This window comes from Capra hircus, chromosome 4 (assembly GCF_001704415.2).
Source record: "Capra hircus breed San Clemente chromosome 4, ASM170441v1, whole genome shotgun sequence".
Classification (NCBI taxonomy): Eukaryota; Metazoa; Chordata; class Mammalia; order Artiodactyla; family Bovidae; genus Capra; species Capra hircus.
The window spans coordinates 59,750,982-59,777,044 of NC_030811.1; the positions used below are offsets into that span (position 1 = coordinate 59,750,982).

At 42.4% G+C, this 26,063-nt stretch overlaps 1 protein-coding gene across 6 annotated transcripts in view; it reads right to left on the bottom strand.

The window, feature by feature from the left end:
• The window catches only part of ELMO1 (engulfment and cell motility 1), a 580,426-nt gene continuing 555,571 nt past the window's right edge, over positions 1,209–26,063 (bottom strand). For all 6 annotated transcript variants that reach the window (XM_018047160.1, XM_018047159.1, XM_018047158.1 and 3 more), the window contains 4 exons: positions 24,164–24,271; positions 16,930–17,012; positions 7,465–7,542; positions 1,209–2,602 (listed from right to left, as the gene is read on the bottom strand). In XM_018047160.1, coding sequence (XP_017902649.1) covers positions 2,402–2,602; positions 7,465–7,542; positions 16,930–17,012; positions 24,164–24,271 — 470 coding nt within the window. In that variant the 3' untranslated portion in view covers positions 1,209–2,401. The remainder of the gene's footprint in view (positions 2,603–7,464; positions 7,543–16,929; positions 17,013–24,163; positions 24,272–26,063) is intronic.

Sequence of the window (26,063 nt, forward strand, 5' to 3'; positions counted from 1 at the left end):
AGCAACAGAAGAGAGAAGGGCTCGTTCCTCCCAGCAAGAGTCCCTGGATCTCAGGTACTTGGTCCAAAAAATTCCCTTTTTCATAGATGAAGTCTGGTAACTCCTAAGTAACAAATGGTCTGACTCTTGTCTCCTTTCTTTTACCTACCATTTATCATTTTATCAGGCTGATGGGTAAATCTATAAATGCTCCTGATGTGAAGGACATACATGTTAATATCATCAAAACTTAATGTAAAGGAAGCTTCAACCTGACACTCAGGCATGAGTGCATTGATGGGAAACAATTACTTGGGAATTACTATGAATCATAAAGGAAATTTTTTTCCTGTAATTTATGGAGGGTTCATGTCGTCTCAACCCAGGTTAGCCTGTAATTGCACATCTTGGTGACAATAAAGAGCAGTGACCTGAAGGCATCTAACACTTCGGTCGTGAGTCAAGAATGACTTGTGCTGTGAATTCCACATCATTTGGACCTTCCTGACATTTCTTCCAGCTGTTGGAGTTTATGATCCAGATATGCCTCCAGTGGATATAACCTCAGAAAAATCCTTTGCTGGGCTCTGACCCATATTTCATTAATTCATGGTTAGATTTATCTAGTTCTGGCTTGATTTATTTCTGGTCTGTGGGTCTGCATTCTTTTCCATTGATAAATTTGTGCCTTCAAAGTGTGGTGTGTTTCATTTGGACAGTTTTATAAATTATATAATGGTAAGGAAGAAAAAAATAAAAGAGTCAGTCAGGAGGTAACAGTGTAAAATGAATAGATTATAAATACATATTTTTAATTTTTTTAAATATCTGTTTTTTAAAAAGTATTTAATATGATCACTATACAGCATGTGAGATCTTAGTTCCTTGGCCAGGGATCAAACCCGTGCCCCTGCAGTGGAAGCGCAGTCTTAACCACTAGACCACCAGGGAAGTCCCTACATTATATTTTTATGAAGTAGGTCTGATTTTCTAGCTGACTTGAGATGGTCTTCTTAGAAGGAGCATTCTTTACTGATGCTCAGAGCCTATGGTGATCCAGCAAAGGTCAAGAGTCCCCAAAGGCAGTGGTTCTCAACCTTTAATATGCATGAGCATCACCTGATTCTTCAAGGTTGGGGTGAGGTTTAGATTCTGCAGTTTCAACAAGCTCTCAGTGATGCTGATGACTGAGCAGCAGAACCTAAATTACCAAATCAAAACATCAGCTCTCCAACTCATCACAATTAATTTTATTCCACAGCATGTTTAGAGGAATGTTATTCTCAGGAAGATGCTTAGGACTCAAATAATTAAACAAAAAAACCTGGAAAGTACACACATTTATGTATTCTTCTTTTCATTAAATATATATCTGTTTGGCAAAAAATGTTAGACTCTTTTATACAAAAACAAAGCAAAAAAAAAAAAAAAACAACCAACCCCCAAAACCAACAACCTTTGCAAATTGTCAATACCTGTAATAACTACAACGATGTAAACTTGGATGTCTGACATCTTGACCATCTTGTGGAACCTGTGTTGCAGCAGAACCTCCCAGACCCTTACATAGCAACTGCCTATCATCGAGGCTTTTAGATTTAGTACATTAGAGATAAAGCAGGACGACTGATTTCAGCATTGTGCTTTCAGCTAAGGGGCTGGAGGAGTATGTGGCAATGAAGAAGGCAGGTCAGGGCTGGGGCAGGGAGAAGAAACCCAAGACTAGCGGAGAGACAGAAAGGGTCGGTCACAGTCACAGGGCAGACGTGATGTGGCCACGGGACCCTCAGATTGTGTCTGGTGACCCAACGTTTGCGAGAACTAGGATGAGGCAACCGCTGCTGCTCTTGGGACCAGAGAGGAAGTGGGCAGGCAGAGGCCAGAATGGGGGAGGGGGGGCATTTAGAAGCAGATTTCAATTCACATGGAACTGGTGGTGTGAGCAGACCCTAGAGAGAAGGGGAACGAGGAGTGGTGTTTGTCTTCTCAAGTAGCTAGATCGTTTCTGGTTCTTCCAGACCCAGAGCTTGAGGCACACCCCTGTGTCTGGCTGCAGATTGGGAGGAGGTCTGGGCTGCTGGCTTGGAGCCTCTAGGAGGGGAGGACTTGCCTGCTGGAATGAAGATGGAAGGGCCCTTTGGCTCTCTCATTGGTGGTGGATTTTGCTTTTCTCCCACCTTCGACTGCAGCGACGGGAGGTGACCTAAAGCAATGGAGTCTAGAAACAGAATCGGGGTGGTGAGCAGGATGCCACGGAGGGGCAGAAAAATGCCAGAGTTAGAGGAGGCAAGGCCAAAGGAAGTATGGACCCACAGCGTCCCTTGACCACAGTGGATTCCACGGTGTGGGCGCCTTTTCATTCTTCTCTCCTATTAGCTAAATCTTCCAGTTTTGGAGGGGGTGCATCTGGGCCCAGGGTGCTTCAATTACAGTCATAGACGAAGTCATAGTTGCTGGGCTCCTTGGGGATGGGTGGAGGCGCGTCGGGGATCTGAATGTTTTCCAGGTCCAGGAGGCGGAGCTTGATTTCCATGCTGAGCAGCGTGTCCAAGTCATTCCGTGTAAGGTCACTCATCATGTCCTTCCCCAGCAGCGCATTCAGCCCATCTGTCCAGATACAGTACTGGGGAGAAAGAAGGTGACAATGAGAATGACTGATGACAAGGGCAAGAGGAGTAACAACAGCTAACACCGACTGATCACTCAGCAAGGGCTGGGCTCTGTGCTAAGGGCTTTGCCTACATCATCATTTGATAGTCAGCACCTCTATAAAGCTGACACTTCTGTTAGCATCTCTGTTTTACAGATGAGGGAACTGAGACAATGAGAAATTAAGTCACTTGGCAGTACGTGGAGTAGGTGGGATTTGAACTTACCCAATCTGCCTCCATTGTCTGCACTCTTCCATATAAATAATGCCTCCCTACACAGCAGCAGGAGGATTTGAGTTTTTTCTGCCTGTGCACAGAATATCTCTAACATCCCACCAGTGAATCAAAGAGTTAAAGGTATCGGTAGAATATATCCTAACACTACTGGACTCGACATCAGATCAAACTCTCCTGACTCCGAGCAAAGTTCTAATCTAGAGTTAACATCTGACTATCCTGTTTGATTCCTGCACTCAAAACGATAGTCGAACCCCACCCTGGGGCTAACGGTGGTCCCACCTTTGTATTTCTTAGCAAAAGATTTAGGAATAGCTCAGTGCTGCCCAAGGTCTGGTGGACAAAATGGCTAAAATTATTGGGTGATTTTAATGGAAGGTGGTTTAGCTGCCAGTCTATGGACCTCTTCTGCCTGGGTTTCTGGTTTCTAAGCGTTTTCTCCTCCATGTCTTTGGAGTCTGATCCCTGGGGACATCACCTGTTTTGGAAAGCACTCCATAGTAACCAACTAAGAATTTGGTTCAACCCCTCTCATTAAAAATTAATCATGTCCTTTGCTTCTCCAGTAGGCTGCTTCATTTATCTGAGGACCTGCCTTGCTCTTGTCAGCTTCCCTCCAGAGGCTGAAATCCTGCTCTGACCTGGTATTAAAGCCATAATACTTGGTGAAGAACTAGCCTCTGCTGCAAACATCAGAAAACTGCCTGCATTCTGGATGTTGTGCTTGGTTCACCTTTTAGGATGTCCTAGTCCTATACAGGGCTTCTTTGATACCAATTTCACTGCTCTTCCTGTGGGACTGGTCTTCCTTCTAGAATGTGTTCTAGATTATCCCCTCTCTTGCCCTTACTGGGTCAAATTGCAATTCCAGACCCTACTTAGCTTGTCTTTTGCACTGTGGTTACCTGGGCTATGTTCCAGAATATGACAGCAGATCTCAACGAAAAAGCACTACAAGTTGGCACGCGCTATACAGATCTTAAGTCACAGTGATGGCTTAGAAATCTACCCTGATGCACACTGGGGGCGCCACTTGTTAAGCCGAGAAGGTGTACCATGGGTGTGTTATTAAGTCTGTCTGAGTAGGGCAGTCCTGAACTGTAGAGCTTCGGTTCGGCCTTGACTATGGGATTTCAGCCAGAGCACTTAACCCATCTAAATATCAGCTGAGGGCTAAGGGGTTTCTGGAAGTATTAGTTATCTTGTGAATGCCTTAGATAGATTCTAAACACATCTAAACGTTTGTTTCTTCATAAATAATCTTGACAAAAATAGAACCCAGGATCTACTCTGTAGATCTTGATCATACAAATCTTACGTCACGAAATTTTATTTCGACAAGCTTCCAGCTAATTCTGATGTATCTCCATTTAGAAGCACCACTGAACCCCATGCTCTTTGAGGCCCCTTCCAGTTTAGACACTGTTTCACTGTAAACCCCTAAGTGCTGGGGTTGCCACTCTTTGTACACAGCCTTCCCAGTCCTGGCTAGCTTCCTAGTACAGATTAATTTAACACTGGAACACTTCTGTGGTGCTTTTGAGAAGCAGCTAGCACAGAAAACTTTTTAAAAAAGCATCACGATCAATAAATAAAAACTGTAGTACTGAATCTGAGTTGGAAATATCAATATAAATGTATGATGTATTTTGTCTTTTAAAAACATAACTCCAAGCTCTGTCTACAAAAATGCCTAAAAATAATCACCAACTCAGTAGTAAAAGGCACATTGAATGTCCAGGTTCCAGTTGCTAAATACCAAAAGGAGTCAAAACTCCATAGAGAAAAGGCAGGAAATGCACAAGAAGAACCTGGAGTATCTTGTCATGCCAGAATGCCGGAAAGCTTCCAGGGTCATCTGTCAATAGGACTCAGAAGCCAACCAGAGGTATTCCTACTTTCTCTGTAGTTGTTCAGTTGCTCAGTCATGTCTGACTCTGTGCCACCCCATGGACTGCAGCATGCTAGGCTTCCATGTCCTTCACTGTCTCTTGGAGTTTGCGAAAACTCACGTCCATTGAGTCAATGATGCCGTCCAACCATCTCATCCCGTTGCCCCTTTTCTCTTCCTGCCCGCAATCTTTTCCAATGAGTTAGCTCTTCACATCAGGTGCCCAAAGTATTGAAGCTCCAGTGTCAGTCCTTCCAATGAATATTCAGGGATGATTTCCTTTAGGATTGACTGATTTGATCTCCTTGTAGTCCAAGGGACTCTCAAGGGTCTTTTCCAACACCACAGTTCAAAAGCATCAATTCTTTGGCACTCAACCTTCTTTACGGTTCAACTCTCACATTCATACATGACTACTGGAAAAACCACAGCTTTGACTATACAGACCTTTGTTCGCAAAGTGATGTCTCTGCTTTTTAATACACCATCTAGCTTTGTCACAGATTTTCTTCCAAGGGGCAAGTGTCTTTTAATTTCATGGCTGCAGTCACCATCCACAGTGATTTTGGAGCCCAATAAAATAAAGTGTCACTGTTTCCATTTTTTCCTCCCATCTATTTGCCATGAAGTGATGGGACCAGATCTACTTTTTCTAAATAAGATAATTTGGACACTGATAATGACAATAATGGCAACCTATTGAAATGTAGGACTTCCCAGGTGGCGCTAGTGGTAAACAAGTCATCTGCCAATGCAGGAGACATAAAAGACATGGGTTCGATATCTTGGAGGAAGGCATGGCAACCCACATCAGTATTCTCACCTGGAGAATACCATGGACAGAGAAGCCTGGCAACTTATGGTCCATCAGGTCTTTAGAGATGCCCAAAGGGAATATTTACAAATAAAATGATGACATCTGGATGAGCTTTGAAATAATCTGGGGTATGGCAGCTGGGTGTGGGCAGGGGTACAGGTGAAACCTCATTGGCCATGAGTTGATAATTGCTGAAGCTAGGGGATGGACACTGGCAGGAAGTCCTGAGTCTAGGTTCTGCTTTCTTCCTTCCAAGCCACGCAGTACAGGGCTCAGACAGAAGGTGTTTCTGGAACAAGACCCCTATTGTTTAAATCCAGGTTCTATCACTCACTACTTGTTTGATCTGGGAAAACTTTCTTAAGTTCTCTGTGGCGCATTACTTTTTTTTTTTTAATAAAATAGGAATAACATTAGCTTGTTTCTTTTACAGTTACAGAATGAAGATTGAGGGAGGTGAGGCACACAAAGCATTGAATGGTGCCTGGTTCAGAGTATTCCAGTTATAATTACTATTGTCTTTACTATTGTTGAGGTAGTCAGTTTTGGGAGGCTTCTCTCTCCTCCTTTGATCAGTGAGGATCAAAGAATCCTCACTGTAATAGAACTTTCTGCTTTATGGAGCAATTATGCAAATAAAATGAGGTAATAGATATGAAAGTGGTCTGAAGAAATTAAAAGTATTCACAAGTGCATGGCATTTTTCTCCTCACTGCATCAATAAAAAGTGGCAGATATGAATAAAAATTTGGCAGTCTCAGAACATTTATCCTTATCTGGAATTAATGTACACTGGGCAAAACAGCCTTGTATAGATTTAAATAGCATCCACAGTTCTACTATTTTAAGTGGTTTCCTATGTATCTGTATATATCTTGAATATGGTGGCCTGTGTACAACCACAATTTTATTTAAAAAGAGAAATGGTAGGACATGGTATCTATTTGCAAGAAGATGAAGACAAAGTCATTCCCTTCCATGAACTAAATGTCAAGTAACACAGAATTATATTTAAGCACCATGTTAAATGTAGGATTTGCATCTAATCATTCTTCTCTTTTGGGGATGTACAATTTTATTCAAAAGCTTCAAGCCAGTAAAAACAAAAACAAATACAGAATAACTTCTAAATGAGTTAAGTCTCCCTGGGGAAATGGGGAACAAAATTCAAGTTCTATTAAAATGTTCCTTCCTTTCTAAAAGCTTTTTATGTTACCACATGCACAACAAAAATTTGAATGGTATCATCTAAAAATAAGAGTTTCAAGCATGATGTTGGGTTCTAGCTTACAAGAAAAAAAAGTTAAATCAGCCATAGCTGCTACTTCATCTTTCAAATGCATTTTCCTAGATTTATGCAAAATATTTTAAATATAGCTGACAGTGTACTTTGAGAAGAGAAACAAATTATACATATAACAAGATGTCAAAAAGGAATAAAAGCATCTCAAAAATAAAATTCCAACAGCTGAGACAGTCCTAAACCTCTTAAAACAACTTAAACATGATAAAAAATCTAGTTCTCAAATGTTTTAAAGAATTGCGACAAATTTATCATGGGAAAATTTTGACCAAAACCTAAATAGTCAATAAAAACCAAGCAATAGCTAAGGATGATATTTTTTCTGTAACAGTTAAATCCTTACTATGAAGCACTTATACCTTCTTCTTTACCATAAACTCTTGATTAAGCTAAGAAGAAGCTGAATCTGTTTAATTTGCAGTGTTTCGAGAGGTTTTCATTCTATTCTAAGTCAACAAAATGTGCCTTTGCTCATAATTTTTCTCAGGCAGACTTAAAAAAAATTTCTTTCCAGTATTTTTTTATCTGCTGTTTTTCTCAAGAAAATATGACATTCTCTCATAAATTAACCCCTGGAGACCTTTACCTCATGCTTGTCAGGAGCTATGAAGTTCAGTTGGCAGTTTGAATCATACAAGATCGAGAAAGCGAGTTCAAGCACCTCCTGCAAGAGATTAGAGAAAACACCACATTGAAGACAATTTGCACGTTTTGTTTCTCAGTTACAAATGGCTGCAGATTGAACATGGAATAGTGCTTGTAGTGGGTCTAGGCAAGTGGAGTGGTAGTGAGGCTGATAGGAAGAAGGACAATATTTTTCAAGATTCACAACACATTTCCTTCTGTTCATGAGAGGGCTGCATGAACCAATTCGTTCAATTCTCAAGACAGTGCATGGAGCAAGTGTTATCATTCCTCTTTTATGGGAAGGAGCTCAGAGAGGTTAAGTGAGTTGTCCAAGGCCACACAGCCCCAAAGCTATGCTACTTTCCTATCTTCAGCATCTCCCTCCCAGGGAGACCATGGAAAGTAGTAAACTCTTTCGCAATCAGCAACGTTATGGGCTGCTCTATCTTTCATCATTCCCAAAAAGACAGATGTTCATAGTGGGTATAAACTTCCTAAAGCATGGAAGCTACATAGGAGGTAATGAGGCTTCCAGATGAATCCACTATCTTTAGGTAGTATGTCTGCCCTTTGAACTCTGAACTACTGTACAGCAAAGGCTATACAAAACCTAGTTTTATCCTAGAGTAGCTGCAGGGTATAAAGGAGAGTATGGGCATGAGTGGCAGAATAGCTGGATTCATCCATTGGTGAATGTCTCTTCATTCAAGTGCCTGGGTTCGTTCATAGTACAGACTATGAGACAGACCCAAAGGGCCAAGGACTGAGTGATGCTGTCATTCCATTGTAGCTGAATGACCTTGGCCGAGACACTCAGTGTTGTACCTAATATGTATGCTAAAATATGCTTCTCAAACTGTACATACTATACAATGATAGATATAATGATTATTCTACTGGATTGAGCAGTCAGCAGGTACAATCTTTGGAAGATGAGGGTCACTGAACGTCTCAGCACCCTGTATTGTGTTTGTGTGCATGTGCTAGTCATGCCCAACTCTTTGTAACCCCATGGACTGTAGCCCACTGGGTTCTGCTATCCATGGAATACACCTGGCAAGAATACTGGCGGGGGTAGCCATTTCCTTCTCCAGAGGATCATCCTGATCCACGGATCGAACTTGCATCTCCTGTGTCTTCTCCATTGCAGGCCGATTCTTTACCATCTGAGCCACCAGGGAAGCCCCTCTCAACACCCTAACAACTCCTAATTTGGAGGAAAGAACCAAGGGAGTCCACATCGATGCTCTGCATCAGTACAAAAGACACGTGTTAGTCTACCTTCTGTCTCTATGTCTATTAGGCACCACTGATGACTGCCCCTTTCCCTCATGGTATGATCTGGGAGATGCATTCTCAGTCACCACCCACAGGCATTCTTTCTTAGGGAGGTAGACCTCTCCACATCCTTCTCTACCTCAACACCTGTCAGAGGATTTGTCTTTGGCCGGTGATTCACAGCAAGAATGCTCCAGAAAGAAGATGGCAGGGAGAAAGATGAGGTCACTGCCTCTAGATTTCAGAATTCCAGATGAGAAAGAATTCTCCCAAGAGGACTCCACAGGCTCAGCATTAGGTGTATGCCTCTCCTAACACAGTCAGCCATCAGGCTGTTTGTGGCTCTCATGAATTCTGTGTTTGGCTCGACTCTAGCTGTCCCCTCATTAAGGGAAAGCAGCTTTTGTTCTGAGCCCAGACCTACCAGCATCTCATCCTCTTGGAGTATCCTCACCCTACCAGAAATAGAAACAAGTGAAGGAAAAACTGCTGAGTCACAGACCAGGATCTCTTCTGCAAGACTACCCACTCTGAATTTTTCATTCTTTTTCTCCTTAGGATTCTATTCAAGCCTGCCCAGTAAAGAGCAATAAAATTGGAAAAGAGTCCACCAACAAACAAAAACAATTTCCCCATAAGTTTAGCATCTCTTTTGGGTCTTTTAGTGCATAATGAAAATGGTCATGGGTCTTAACAGTGGTACCATAATTGGTGTCATCCTTTTAAAAAAGTCTGTAAGGCAGCCCATATCAAGAACAAGCCATCTCACTTTTGGAGCTACTCCTAAAAAAATTCAAAAGGAAGCAAAACTGTATATACTATTATCTGTAAGAACATAATAGAACAGAAAGACAGAACATTATGCTCAATCATGTCCAACTCTGCGACCCCATGCACTGCAGCCTGCTAAGCTCCTCACTCCATGGGATTTTTCATGCAAGAATACTGGAGTGGGTTGCCACTTCCTTCTCCAGGGGATCATTCCATCCCGGGGATTGAACCTGGGTCTCCTGGGTTGCGGGTGGTCTCCTGCATTGCGGGTGTATTCTTTACCAACTGAGCCACCAAGGAAGCCGTAAGAATGTAATTTGAGGAACTAAATAAATGTCCTCCCTTCTTTGGGTAAAACATTAAATAAAGAAATCACAAATTAGCAACCCTGTGAAATATATGCTGCTAGGCATTAAGTATAATTACAAACATTCGATTTTAACTGGAAAAACAAACAAGAGAAATGAACATTATTTACATACTGATCACAACTAGGAACAATGTCTAGCTGTGGTTGGAGACAGGAACTGAATATGTGAAATGAAAATAATTATGTTAAAGTGCTGGGATCATAGGTGATTTTTTTCTTTTAAAAAACTGAAAACATTTTTCAACAAAATGTTAAGCTCTAATCTCCTAAATTCATAAAAACTGTTCTTAGATGAGAAACACTGATATAGATGATGATTTCTTTACTAATCTTAGTGTCATCCCCTGGAAAAACTCTGACTCGTACTTAATAGATTGAAGAGAAAGGAGAGGAGGGGCTTTGCTTCTGGACACCCAGTCAGTACATCACAGCAGCACCAAGTGACCTTCAGACGTCAACAGGAAACGGTGAAACTGACAACGGATTTCTGATTGATGCTAGCCCATGCCTGCTGCTCTGCTTAGGGCAGGCACATAGCTAGTCATCCTCTTGCTTACGACAGCAGGTGTGAGCATCCCCAGAGCCCAGACGTGGCCTCTTGACTGGGTGCTGAAGTCACTTGAGACCAGAGTGTCAGTGTGGTTGTCCTTTGTGACACTTTCTCTCCCACAGGGCATGGAGCAGGAAGAGAAAGGAGAGGGGGCTGCCAACTTTAGGTTTTGCCCTTCTAAGGCATTTACCAGGGAGGACGTGAATGAGAGGAACTGTCATGACCTAGATTTCTGATAAACACAGGCAGGGAATAGGAAATTCGTGAGAATGTCAATCCCCACTTTAATTTCACCAAAGCTGCCTGGGAGGGGTTGGAGGAATTACTTCTCTGAGTCGCACGCCTGCGTTAAAGCCTGCTATCACTTATAATGAGTTTTATTGACGTCCCCAGTTGGCTGTCATTGAGGCTTTGGTGGAGGTCAGCTCTGCAGCACTTTGAGCCGGCAGTCTGCAGAGCTGGCAGCGACGGCCTCTCGGGCTAACACTCTAGAAGCGGCCACCTGTCCAACTGTCTGTGAGGGAGAGAGGTGCCAGGAGGCGGCGGAGTAGGCAGTTGTGGATCTGGGGCAGCATCCCCCTCGGGGCTTCTTGTCACACACCACAACACTCTCTTAAATATATGATGCTCTGCAGTCTTGCTACTCACTACCTAAGGTCTTTCATTCACTCTGGATCTAAGTCAGTGAAAAATCATGTCCAGGAGTAGCTTATTTCTGTCCTCCGTCTCACTAATTCATATGCCCTCCCCTCACGTGTCGAGGAAGGCCTGGGATAAGCGAGTTCCGTGGCTGGAGGTTACAGGAGGAACTCACGCTATGACTTCTCACCCCACTCAACCTTCTGGCCCTGGGTCTACTGACAAGGCATACAGGGTCAGGGGATACGCAGAGAAATTCTGGGCATGATGGTGTCTTGATTTGGGGATTTCCACCTTCTACGGTCACGTGATGGGCTGATGGAATATGAGAGTAGAGTTTTATACAACATAATTTCACTCTAAAGTGTTGGCTGCCACTCCTTACTTTGTTTTGGGATGACTTGTCTAGTTTGGCCATCTCACCTGGCATTCACTTTAATTATGTTGGTTCTCCAGCATCTATCCAGGTTATCTTGAGGGCAAAGCATTTCGATTACAGATGTGGATATAACTTGGCATGTGTGTGTGCTAAACATGGCCAGAGAAATAGTAGATTTCATAGCTATAAACACTGCAGTTCATCTATACACCTAGGAGTTTGACTTTCTATTTTAGAAGGCAAAATCAGTCATTCATATATGATATAGTGAGAGGATCTTGCCTTCTGTAAAGTAGCTTTATGTCTGGGCCCCATCTCTCTGAGCATTATTAGCCAACAGTTCTCCAACCCATTTTCGTCTCTGTCCCCACCAATCCTACCGTGAATTCAATGTTTCTCAGTCAGAGGATGTTCATCAGATGTCAAAAGGCCCCATGCGCCTTTCATCTATTGTTTCCTTCTCCTAGAAGGTCTTCCCCTCTCTTCTTTTCAAAACCCAGCTCAGACATCACTCCCTCCATGAACCTTCTCAAAATCCCAGGCTCCCCTTGTTTTTAAATTTACTGGGGCATAGGCACCATTGGATCATAATAGCATGGAGATCATTAAATCTTGCATCTGCTCTAGACACAAAATATCAGGGGCCAGGTGGTATTTATCTTTGGATTCCCAGCACCCGGCACAGTTCTGGTATAAAGAAAATACTCAATATAGTGTGAGTATGAATGATGAATGAAGTAACTCTGAATAAAAGGCTTTTTGCTTAAGATCCGGATTATTATCTTCTAATATAATCTGCTTCTTATTTCAGGTACATTAAATCATACTGGAAAAATAAATCTGGGCTCTGGGCACGGTGAAATGGAAGCATCTCTCAGGTCAAACATATTCCTATCCCTTTCACTGATATCTGGTTAGAGTTTTCCTCCGGTGATTGCATGCTAACGGGATAAGTACCAGGACTGCCCACTTTCAAAAATACAGTAACAAATCAACTTTATTTCATGAATCACAGAGTTTGAATTTAGAATCCTTAATCCTTAAAAGTCAAATTCTTCCAATTCAATTTCCATTCACCCATGAAAATTCTGTTCAAGTATCAGGGATTTCCTACTCTCTGTGTGAAGAAGCCAATACTTTTTGTGTCCACTGAAATTTGTCTGTTGCACCAACTTCTTTTCAACAAGTTAGACAGCTCCAGGGGGACAGGGCCATGTCTGCCTGTGCATCACTCTGTGCCTACAGCCCTCCCATCTCAAGGGCTCTAATGCTGACTGAATGAAGGTCTCTATGGAAAAAGACCTCTGCCTCAAGGGAAAGGATCAGTCCCTTTCCTTTATCTATTTCTTGGACCTTAGACTGTGCCTGGCATGTCAGCTGTTGAATGAGCAAGAAGTACTACCAGTTACCAACAGATCTGAATGTCTAGTTTGCCCTGTTCATAATTAAGCTAATGAAGAATCCTGGGGCATAAAATGTCAGAGTCTACTGTCTAGCTGGAAAAGCTGAAGAGCCAGCAGCAGGCCTTGGTTGCTGCCCACTGCCGTGCCCTGACAGACCTCCTGTGGACACACTTTGGCCAACCCTCCTTTCAAGTTGCAGGTCTCCTCTTTCCATCTCATCCCATCTCATCCTCCACTGCCCCCTTCTCCTTTTGCCTTCAGTCTTTCCCAGCATCAGAAGGTATGGTTGGATAGCATCACTGACTCAATGGACAGGAATCTGAGCAAACTCTGAGAGATAGTGGAGTACAGGACTTAGTGACTGAATGCAACAACTCCCCTTTCCTATCCAGAAATTCCAGAGGTGGGGAGGAGCAGGCCTCTGGATCCCTGGGGAAGGAGTGTGAGTGGGTTGAGGAGATAAATTATTAGAATTTGGGGTTTCCTTTCTGCTTTCTTATATTTTCCCTGATGCATCAGATATATGAACACTATTAATTACAAGACAAATTATTTTCATACAAATGAAAGAGCCAGGCTAGCAGAGCTGCAACTACCTCTCTTAGCCCTCTAGGCTAGCAAATCCCAGAAAGCAGCCTTCATTTGAAGTCTTATCTATGTGTTTTCAGCAATGTGTCCCATTTATCAATCCATTCTTCCATCATCCAACCACCTCTCCATCCATCCATTCATCTATCACTCATTCATCTGCCCACTTGCCCAGTTTTCTATAAGTGTCATCACAAATTTTAAAAATAAGGTTGGAAAAGTCATTCACTCAGTTTGTTTTGTTGGTCTCCTCTAAAGGGAGAGGAATCTGAAACAAGAAGGCCAAAATCAGCCACATACATCCTAGGCTCAAATGAGCTCATCTCCATACCTGTTTTGATATTGATAGCTTGTATCTTTCTTTTTTTTTTTTGGTTAGTCAAGCTAGAAATTTCAATTTCATTTATATTTTCCAAGGACCAAGTTTTGCTTTTGTTGATTTTCTCTACTATTTTCCTGTTTTCAATTTCATTGACCTCTAATATTTATTATTTCTTTTCTTCTGTTTTCTTTAGGCTTAAATTACTCTTTTTTCTCTAGTTTTGTAAGGTGGAAACATTACTGATTTTAGACCGTTCCTCTTTCCTAATATATGCATTTAATGCTGTACATTCCTATCTCATCACAACCCAACCATTTTAGTAAGTTATATTTTCATTTTACTTAGTTCAAAACATTTTGTTATTTCTGTTTAGACTACCTCTTTGAACTACGGGTTATTTGGAAGTGTGTTCTGAAATTTCCAAACATGTTGGGGATTTTCCATCTATCTTTCTGTTATTGATTTCTAGTCTAATTCCATTGTGAATTAGAATATAGTTTGTACGATTGTTACTTCTACATTTGTTAAGATGTATTTTATGACCCAGAATGTGGTCAGTCTAGGTGAAAGTTTCTTGTGAGCTTGGGAGAAATGTATATTTTGCTGTTGAGTAGATTTTCTATTAATGTTAATTGGATCAAGTTGATTGATGGTGCTGTTCAGGTCATCAATATCCTTATTGATTTTCTGCTCACTTGATCTATCAATTACTGACAGAGGGTTACTGAAATCTCCAGGATAATAATGGATTTGTGAATTTCTCCTTTCAGTTCTCTCAGTTTGCCTCATGCATTCTGATCTTTGTTCATCCCATTACTTTCACCTCTTAGTTTTTATATTTAAGTGGGTTTCTTGTAGGAAAGCAAGAAAATTGCTTCTTATCTACTTACCTACTTGCTTCTTATCTACTCAAATAATCCCTGTCTTTTAATTGGTGTATTTAGACCACTGACATTTAAAATGACGGTTGACATAGATTATGTGCCAAGTTTGTAACTCTTTTCATTTGTTGCATTTGTTCTTTATTTTTTATTTTCTCCCTTTTCTTTTTTTTAAAACCTTATCCTGTTTTGAGTATCCTTACTTCTCCCTCCTGTACATTTTGACTTTTCTGTCATTCATTTCACTTATCCAGATGCTATAGATACAACACATTTTAAAATTATTATTTTAAGCACCGAGTTACCTTTTAGATTAATTAATAAGAAAAAAATATATACTTTTCTTTTACCTTCACATATCCCTTCCCTAATACTCTTCCATTCTTTATGTAGATTCAAGTTCCTATCCTATAGAATTTCCCTTCTGGCTGAAGAATTTCTTGCAGAGTAGGTCTGCTGGTAATGAATTCTCTTGATTTTGTTTCTGAGTAGACCTGGTTGTGAACTCTGGAGGTATGTGACTCGATGTATCCAGATTCCATGGTGGTGGTGTTCCCCTGCACCATCAATTCTAGGATGGAAGTGACAACTCCCAGGCTCTTTACATGTTTGAGTTGAATGAGAAGTGTTTTAAATAATTTTCTGTGCCTGCTTAGAGCTCTTGAGTCCTGGCAAGTTGCTTTGCTGCCAATACACCACCCCTAGCCTTCTTTAAATTACAGACTCCTATTGCTTCCAAGTTCCCCAAATTGTGTCCTGGTCAGTTCCAAGTGTTATATAACCACAGGGACCTCAGCTGGAGCTGAGCAGAGCTGGTACTTCCCAAGACTATACTCTGACTTCAGGTGGTCTGGAAAGAAGGCAAATCATGAAGGCTGGGGACTTGCTGCTTTGGTTAAGGATGCTCTTCTGGAATCTGATGAGCTGTTGGATCCCTGTTTCCCCACGTTGTGGAGAAGAAATAAATGCTGTGTAACGATTAACCTACAGACCCTAAGGTATGCCCTTATGTGGCCCAGTGCTTTATATGATGGCAACTGTGATAGGCTTGACATGGAAGGAATTCTTATGGACTAGAGGTGAATTATACTTAATGTAACTTAAGAAGCAAAACTCTTGTTATCAGTCTCTTTGGCTGTATCCTCTCCTTTATTTTCTTCCTAAATAGTACTTTTGTAGTACTTTTGATTTTCCTTAACCATGGATCTTATGCAGACATAGATTCACCTTCATCTTACAATGACTGAAACTACAGGGCAGGCATAATTCATGTCAACTCTGATTGATAAATAGGATATGTATAATGTTTATACTCTTCTTAGATACTGGCACAGGACAATAAACAAGCAGCCTACTGATCAATGTGATATTTTTGGTACCAAGGTGTCTGAAGCCTCCAGATCAATCTGATTAATCTTGTTCATATGTGGATACTATGGATCACAAAATGCCAAAAGGTGACAAAAACTGCTCCCTGATGGCCCCTCCAAGGGCAAATGCCTCCAAACTGGGGACAAAGGAAATTCCTCTACCTCTTCAGATAATGCTGCCCCCCGCACCTTCTGTTACGGGATGTAGGCTGTCACGGTGAACAACATGGTGGGAAGGGTGAAAAACATTGCAATGTGAACAGTATTCAAGCAATATACACCTTTGGGAACATTTTCTCCCTTAAGCTGAATCTGAACTGTTTCACAATATTTCCCATGATGTTGAAGAATAGTAGGCCTTGACAATTTTTCTCATATTTTTGGGAGTCATCTGGTCTCTCTTCCATTTCCCAGACTTCTCTGAGACCCCACAGGGGTAACTAAGAAGAAAATGGAAGAGATTGGGGAGGAAATGCAGAAGGGAGGCTATGAACATAAATAGGAGGGTAGGAGGGGCCCAGAGGATGGAGACGAGTGGAAAGACTTGAGAGAAGACTGGTCACATCAGTGAGGGCAATTCCTAGGGCTGTACATGGACAGGAAGTGGGAGAATACAAGACGTGGTAGGGATTCAGCGAGTGATCAGTGAGAGAAAGAATAAGACTGAGAGATGTAAAAGGAATCAGGGAAGGAAAGGAACTGAGTTTAAGAGATGTGTAACTGCGGGGCACATCTGCGCGCGTGCGCACACACACACACACACACACACACACACACCCCAACCACACAGGCATAGCTACCAAAGAAGGGCCCACTGTAGTCACTAACTGCATTGTGCAGACAGAACTACTTAGAATAATTTGGAAATCATACCTTATTTTGTTTAAGGGCACCTTTCTCTTTCATATGAGGGCAGTCCTTTCCCGTCACCACAGCTTTGATATCTGCCACCGGCACTGAAATTCGTAAGAGAAAATGAAAGTAACTACATCATGTGACAGCGTAAGTATCCATGAAACAGCAAGAGTAAGCATCATCGAGTCTGTTGGTACAGCAACCATTCCCAGACACTATAGCAGGAAGAGAAAAGAGATGAAAAGAGAGAGAAGTCAGGCAGGCTCCAGGACAAGGAACTAAAATATACTCTTAATATTCTGGTAGAAAGCATTCCTGGGGAGAAAAATCTATGTTCATAAGTAGAATTTGTTTCAAGAAAAGAAATACCTAAAAAAAAAAAAGATTGCACACAACAATAAAAAACCCATCATAGTTGTGTTAAAAGTGATGGCATTAGAAGAAACAATAATGATAATAAGTAATAGTGGTACTGATACTGATTTTATGGAAGACATCTACGTGCCTGGAGCAAATGCCAAGTGCTTCCTGTAGACTGGTATCTCTTACTATAGTAGTGACATCACTTTAGTTTCTGAGTTTTGGATAATAAGGGGAGGTAACCCTATGACAAAAAAATCTATCTGAACATAAACCATTCTGAACTCTCACTTTCCAAATTCTCCCTCTTGCCATCTCACTAATTCTCACAACCATTCTGTGAGGCAGGTTTTGTTATTCCTAGTTTATGGACAACAAAACTAAACTCAATTAAATAAAGGGAACATTCCTTTCTGTTAGGGAAATGGTAGCTGGCACTTATCTTGGAAATCCTGAGAATAATGCAGTTAGATAAAATGATGTTATCTATCATCTTATTCAGGACTTGTGGGAAGATAAAAGATATGGAAAGGCTTTTGCCCTTAATGCTTTTGTTAAGATCATCTGATGGAGAGAAGGCTGCAGGATGGTTTGGAAACTTAATTTTAAAAACTGCAGAGTTATCTGTCCCTTTCCAACTCCTAATCTTTCAGTCCCTCAAGGGACTCTAGGGGCTCAGTTAGGATGTGCAGAAGCTTTGATTCATCAATTCCTTGGACTCCTCCAATGACGAAGATAATGAGAGATTTCACAATTAAAGTTCACCTACTTTTATTGGGGCATTGGGTTCTGGGGGTGACATTTAGATGAAGATAAAATTATAAAATATGTAGAATATCAAAATGATATAACAGGAAGGCTCTTTAAAAGCTAACATTTTCCGGGTACCCCAAAGTTGCTAAGAACTGTCCAAATCCATGATACCTCCAGAGCTCTCTCGAACCCTAGCGAAGAGTGGTGCTGTGATGAAATCTTCTAGGATTCTCTGACGGCATCCCCTGCTCTCGGTCCTACCACATGGGCTCCTCTAGCTTGGACTCCTGGTTCTAGATTCCTTGGTAGATAGGACTTGTTCTCACTAATAACAATTCTGGGCACATGGAAGACCATGCTTCTCAGCAACTTTTGCATTTAGGTGGGGCTGGATAATGATTAGCTCTGGTAATGAAACACGAGAGGAGATGGCCTGGCTCTTTTTCTGGCTGAGGCAGTGAGAAGCCCACGTCCATCAGCCTCTCTTTCCCAGCAGCAGGGACTGATCAGGCCACGTGGTCCCTCCAGATGGTGCAGCTCTGGGATGTCAGAGCAGCCGTCAGCCTGTGTCCCTGTGATCATGCAGAGCAGTCCTTTGAAGGCACATGTCAGTTATATAACTGAGGAGTGAGAAATAAACTCCTGTTGTGAGCCAGCGAGGTCTGGGGGGTTATTTATTCCTGAAGCTTAATGGCAATGCAGCCTCTTCTGAGTGGCCTGACCCTTGACCTCAGACCCCCTTCCTCCCCTACCTTGCTGCTCGGGATCGGCATCTTCTTGCAGACAGTCCCTGTGATTCCTGAACTTTCCTTTGATCACAGCCACTGACTTCAGCTCTTCTCAAATCCATTTTCATAACCAACAATCAACCCTGTTCTCAGTGGCCAACCTGGCTACCTACTTGCTATTCAGGGAGGAAATACTTGGCACTTTGGGAAGTTGGGTTTACTTAAGTGTTTACTTTTCAGTGGAAGATGTACCACTGAAGTGAATTTGTGATGTAATTAATGTACAAGCTCCAAAACCCTTCTCAAGCTTTAGATGGAGTTTGAGTAGCAAGCACCTCCTAGAAAGTCTTCTGCTGTTCAAATATGTAACGTGCTCCGTGACTGAGAGAGCGTGTCTATGACCGGTAAATAGTAAGCTACCCCTTGGCTTTGAAAACCCATCACGTGGAATAGGACAAGGGGAACATGAAGGTCTGTTGTGGGAGCAGTCTTTAGAATCTCTAATAAGAAGGTAGCAGGGGAGAAAAGGCATGCTTCCACTGCGCTGGTGGCAGTCCATATTTCATGTTTCATATGCATCACCCCTGTCAAGGGGAAAAGCTGCTGTATTTCTCACAGGATTGTGGCTAAAAGGAAAACACAAAATTCTAAAAATCTAAAGATTGTCCTTTGCAGAGTTTGTTGTTGGATGCACTGGAAAATTAGGCATTGGAAAGGCCAAAATGTCACCCACCAGCAGAGCTGGACTCACACATTTGGAATCTATACTCTAGGAGGTGACAGAGGGCTCTTGATTACTTCAAAATAGGACCATTTCCATCAGGTCTTTTTTTCATGTGGGAGCAGCATAATAAAGTGGGGTTCAGAGATATGAGAACCACAAAGGTCACCATTGGTTCCCTAGCCCCCACTCTAACTCCTTGCGGCCTGCCCTCATATCTTTCAGTGCCATTTTCAGTTTGAGCTGGATTGAGACAATCTAATCCAACATTTCCATTTTATAGATGGGAGGACTGAGGCCTAAAGAGAAGAAATACGTCACACAGCTAGTGAGGGACAGAGCTGAGACAGCTGCTTTTTCTTCTATTCCATGGTCTCTTGCTAGGCCATGATTTTCTCCTATGTTTGGAAGGTGTCAGCTCCCGAGATCATGCTAAACACATGTCAGACACAGCCCTGGAAGTGGTTATCACTTCAGATATGTTCAGGAAGCTCTTTAATGGCTAATATTTGTGGGAGAAATTTTAATTGTGATTTATAACAGAAATGCCACTGAAAAAGTAAATGTGGCCATCATGATAAAAATTGTTCTGGCTTTCACCCTTGGGAACGAAAAAGTTGAGGCAGAAATCACCTCAGGAAGCCAGTAAATGGAGGCAGAAATCACTCCAGGAACTAGCCAGTAAGCCATGATCACTTGCTGTATACATAGCTCCGCTGTGGCAGAGATACAGAGGAGGGGCAGGCTGATCCCAGGACAGTTCAGTAGAGGATCTGGCCTCTAACTGGGCAGTCTGGAGTGGCTGGAAGAATCACAGAGCCTGGATTTGAATTCTAGATGCACCTACTGGCTATACCACTTTGGGCTTAAGTTCTTAGAGCATAAGCTTCCTTGTGGGTAAAAATCTGGACCGGGGGTTGGATAGCTGCACTCAGGTCTTTGCTCTGTTATTTACTAGACATGTGGCCTTCAACAGGTTACTTAATTTTTGTGTACCTCTGTTTCCTAATCTGTAAAAGAAGGGCAATGGTATCTACCGCTTCAAGTCATGGGGAGGATAATTTGTTATTATGTAGAGCTCTTAGCACAGTGCCTGGTATAGAGTAAGCACTCCAAATATATTATTTGCAATTATTCTTATTATCAATAATCAGAGTTAATTCTCTTTGTAGATTGAGGGCCCTGAATTACTTAGCATGCTTCAGTGACCCAAATCGCCCCACTCTGCTTTGCTCTGGCCGCCGCTCCTCTCCTCTGTGGTAAGAGGCTTAATGGTCTTGTGTGAGGGACTGAGCCCTCTCCTCCCGGCCCCTTTGATGCAGGAGTGAAGAGCGCTGGCCTAGATTCTCTCAAAGGGTGGTTCTGAGAGGTGGGGGCGCTGCTGGAAAGCAGTGGAGTCTGGTTGTAGCGGGGTGATGAGAGTCTGCATGCCTGATGGGAGGAATGTGGGGCGAAGGGAGCTAAAGAGATGTGGACTTTTCAAGGGCCGTGTTTCCTGCCAAACAAAAGGAATATGAGAGAAGAGATTTGCTAAACTTTTAGGCACGAAGACAGCTGAGTAGCCCTCAATCTCCACTTGCACTCTCTGGATTAAGAGGGTTCAATTACACTGTTTGATTCATCAATATCTCAATATTCAGCTGGTTAACTTAAGGGGTGGAAGACAATTTTCCCGTTGGTCTCAAGAGAGGGCAATCGTACATGGCAAGAGCTATGGCACTTGAAATTAATTAAAGGAACAGCTCATTTTTCTAGTGGAATGAGGTTTTTGACTTTGAAGGGCTCCAAGAGGATGGATTATTTTGCTCCAGGCAGAATGCAGAAATGGAATTAAATGCAAACCAGGTGGCAGGCCTGAAGCAGCAAACTTTGGTTTCCTAGGCTGGGACCTTCTCACTTCCTGCACAAAACAGCGTCATCTGATTTCATTACATGAATATTCCTCCTCCCTGGCCCACCTGGCACCCAGATATAATCTCTTTAATACACACACATCTACACACGAACACCTGCACAGGATGCATTCTTGGTTTATCTTACAATGGGTAGACTGTAGAGCACCTCTTCTGGAACTCTGAATTCCTAGATTTCTAAGGCCACAGGGGAAAGGGCGGACAGGAATTTCAGAGCCACAGCCGGAAGGGACTGCTGCAGTGCGTTCTCTGAACAAGCATCACGGCCATGACCAGAAGCTCTCCAGAGATCCGCAGCTCTGTCCTGGCTCTTCTGCAACCACCCTGGCAAGCTGGCTCTCCCTGGCATCGGCACTCCAGTTTCCAGTCCTTGGGGATGCAGGCCTTGGTAGAGCTTGGGGTCATCAGCTTGTGGACAGTCTAGAGACGGCCCCTACACAAGGCTTAGGTGCTGTCCACGCCCTGACCTTCTCTAGGGGGAGAGCTACTGACTTCCTAAGCAGCAGAGCCAGCTAGAATGAGAGTGCTCCATTTAAACTGCAATCTATGGGTTGAGAAATGGAATAGATCCCTATAAATATGGGGATAAAGAATACAATCAGTGCGTGGGGGAGCCGACTCACTGGGCCATGTGGGTCAAGATTGAACCCAGATGTGTTTTCTTTTTTCCGGCCCAGACCACTTTCTCTATTTCCTGGCCAAGTTAAGAGAGAGGCAGTGGGAGAGTCTGTAGAGAGTTTCTGGTTGCTACGGCCAACAGTACCTCAAACGCTTCATTTTACCACCTTAAAGCTCTGATTCCAAGTGGCTGGCCTTTGCACAGTTCTTTTGAGCTCATGAGAGAGGATTCTCAGTGAATTTTTCACCAGTTAATAGCAAAGACAGGAAAATGAAGACACTCATTTTTAGAAATGCCATGAGATTTTCATACAGCTAATTTAGTGCAAGGGACTGTCCTTTATTCCAAGGTTAGGCCTTTCTGGTCTTTCCTTTTTTGTGTGATCGAGTTTTTAAAATGAAGGGAATGTGATATTAAATTTTAGTTAGATTTTCTTTTTTAATAGCTTTTCTTTTTTTCCTTGCCAAAACCTGAAGTTGGCAACCCACTATCCACTCAGTTTTTTATTCTTTTAAAATTTTTATGTATTGGTGAAAGCCAAATTTAGGGACCCACTGGGAAACATATCAGACAATATCTAGCCCTGCAGTTCTCACTTTAAATGCACATGAGAATCACCTGGAGGTCCCATGAACCCAGAGACTGCTGCTCCATTCCCAGAATTTCCGATTCATCAAGTCTGGGAGGGAGGATCTTAGAATCTGCATTTCTGTAAGTTCCCAGGTGATGCTGCTGCTGTGAATGGTCCAAGGAACACAGTCTGAGAACCACTGTTCTAGCTTGTCCGTGGTGGGATGGAGGTTTTCTGAGACTTAAAGGGAGGGTCCTTATCACAAAAACAGAGGCCTAGAATGACCCCACAACAGGAAAGTATGTATAGACACTGTCCCAGACTCTGCAGTACTGGGTTTCAGATTTCTTTCCTTTCCTATTAACAATGGCAATAACATGGGCTGAGGAGGCAATGCTCCCATGAAATAAGATTGCTTTCTGAACTAAATGACACTACAAGGACCAGACTGTCCCATTTTTAAGCTGGAGGAAGAGAGAATATTCCAGGTTGTCTGTCTGATATGTCAGCCTAGAGCCTGAGTGTGTCAGGAATTTGCTGCTCGTGGTTTATTTTCCCCTGTGATGGCTAAGAGCTGCAAGGAAGACAGTACAGCTTGGACTTCCATGGGCCCTGGGGCGATTTTGGGGAGGTGCCAGGATCTAGGGGTAAGGATTTTATCTGTGAATTATATGACTCATGGTAGGGTCAAGGTGACTCTAAAAAGTTATTTTAAAGTGTCTTTACTTTTTCCTCACTGTTTGATTTCTCTACCTGAGATATCCTCTGACGCTATGTTTAACTTTATCTCATTTCTCTTCCAAATTAATTCATTACCTTTGTGTATTAAAAAAATTTTGGGGGGGCCATGCGGTACATGGGATCTTAGTTCCCCATCCAGGGATCAAACATACACCCCCTGCATTGGAAGCATGGAGTGTTAGCCACTGGGCTGCCAGGGAAGTCCCTACCTTTATGTATTTTAATGTTTCCATAATACTTTGTTTAATTTATATACCTTGTTGTTGTTTAGTTGTTAAGTCATGTCTGACTCTTTTGTGACCCCATGGACTGTAGCCCGCCAGGCTCCTCTGTCCATGGCATTTCCCAGGCAAGAATACTGGAGTGGGTAGCCATTCCCTTCTCCAGGGGATCTTCCTGACCAAGGGATCGAACCCTTGTCTCCTGCATTGGCAGGCGAGTTCTTTACCACTGAGCCACCATTCAGTCAACTATAATGAATAAAAGTGGCAGGGTATCAAACACACAATTCAGGTGAGATTATTTTGGATCATCAGAAAAAGACAGCTGACAATCAGGTTTATTCTGGTTTTGTTTCTTAGAACAGCACGTGGACAAGAAATATAAAAGTGGATGTTGGAACTCCAGATTTGTATCTTTCAGGACAGATGGGTGAGTATTCCTTTCCCAAACCACAAATCCACCAAGGTCTTGTGCTTGATGAGATGGCTCAGGCCAGGACTAACAGCAAGGTGGGCCACGCCCAGTGGGTTCACTTAGGTTAATAGTCTTTCTGTATGATATTCTGTGACCAGGAAACAACCAACCAACCAAAACTCAGGCCTCCTACACAGAAGAGACACTTACGTTTGTCCTGCAAGGAATCATGGGGCACTTCTCCCTGGGGACTTTCTTCCAGATCTCCATAGTGCAGGACCTTGTGGTTTGGTGAAAGCCGACAATACCAAAACTTGTCTGAGGGAAGGACAAAAAGAAAAAGAGAAAACACAGATTTACCAGGTAAGTGATTCTGATTTTCAAAAAATATTGACATCCTTATTTCCTCAGAGCCTTTCCTGACAGAATAGGCAGTTTCTTTGATTTTAAATCTTCAGAAAGGGATGAATTCTAAGAGCCCTGGCAGTCGGTCCCTTCTCAATTTTTGTATGCAGTTAGCTCCTGTCCTTCCAGGTAGACATTTGGTGACACTGGGAAAGTTACCAGATCCTTTGAGGACAATGGCAACAAGTCTGAGGTGGTGACTTCCAGAGGAGTATTTCATCAATATCTATAATGAGGAAGGCATGATTAATTATTCAGTTAGGCCTGACAAAGTAGGGAGAGAGATGAAGAAAAAAGAGCTTTCTCAGAATTTTTCTGCTTCTACTTCCCTCTGTGAGATTCTAAGACTATTGAGATGTTTGTGCCATATCTCAGCTGGCATAGTAAAGCCTTCACCCCTGAGGCCTGCACACACAAACTAATCATGAATATATTATTAGGATGCTAGTAATCCATACACAAGAGGTGGGATTCATGAGGAACCACCCCAAGTCAGAAATGTATCCAAGAATGAAGATGTCACATTCATCTCCTCTCTAATCTGTAGAGTTTAGCTCTCTTGAATAGGCTTGATGAGTACCTTAGGATCATCCTTATAAATAACTCCCTCAGCTTAACTTCATCTGCTCCCCCAAAATGTAATAACAAGTTTTGAATGAGCTTGTGAGGTAGTGAGAAGGAGGTAAAGAGTGCTTTTGCTAGATAAGAAACTTAAATTGTGATAGTGATCTTTGTGTAGCTCTCAGGGTGGGGGGAGACGCTGCCTTCTCTGGGAAGCCCTCTGTGATTACTGCAGCCAAGGGGACTCTCCCCACCCTCTTAGCTGCTCCAGTGTCTCCTTTGATGATTGGTGCCCTCATAAATCCCTTAGTATTCCCATTATCTGCCATAGAGCTTAGGCAAGCAACTTGCCTAGTGCGGACATGAGGAACAGTTATTAACCAAAGAAGAAGACTCCAGGACACGCAACAGTCCCGACAGTGTGGAAAGCCAGGGTGCTCCGACGACAGCCACGGCCTTCACGGCTGCACTGGACCGATCCCTTGGCACAATGCCTGCCATGGAGAAGTTGCACAGTTGCTATGGCTAAATTGATACATGAAGACCCAAAAGGGCTCAGTCAAGATGTGTAAGTCACAAAACATCCGTGACCTGTAAACCCTTTGTGCAATTACGTAGTTGGCAAACATGGTGGCCTGGGTCAATTCACCCCATTACTGTGTCTACCAATACAAATTGTTCTGAAGCCAATCTGACCAGAAACCGCTCTATACCATTTAACAAAACTGTTCTTTTATCTAAAATTGCTTTCACCAAAAAATTATGTCTTAACTACAGTTCTTTTAGTAGAAAACCAAGTTTTAAAAATGGAGATAAAAGTCACACAGTGAACAAAGGAAACACCCAACTTGATCCACAAAAGCAAAATGCCTCTGTGATTCCTTTCTCAAGTAGAAATAGGGTTTGAGAATTCCTGAATGTAGGCTGTATACAGCAATCCATATATTTTAAAAAAATCTAAACTCCAGTGGAAAAATTTGAGAGGAAAGAAAATGTTATTTGAAGGCTAGGAAAACATCTGGAATTGCTAAATTTTCAAAATTCTGTTATATATATACACTCAACACAGGGAGGGCATTTCAAAGGGAGAAAATAAAATCATTCCTTGAATAATTCATAACCACTTCAATTAGGCAGCTTTCCA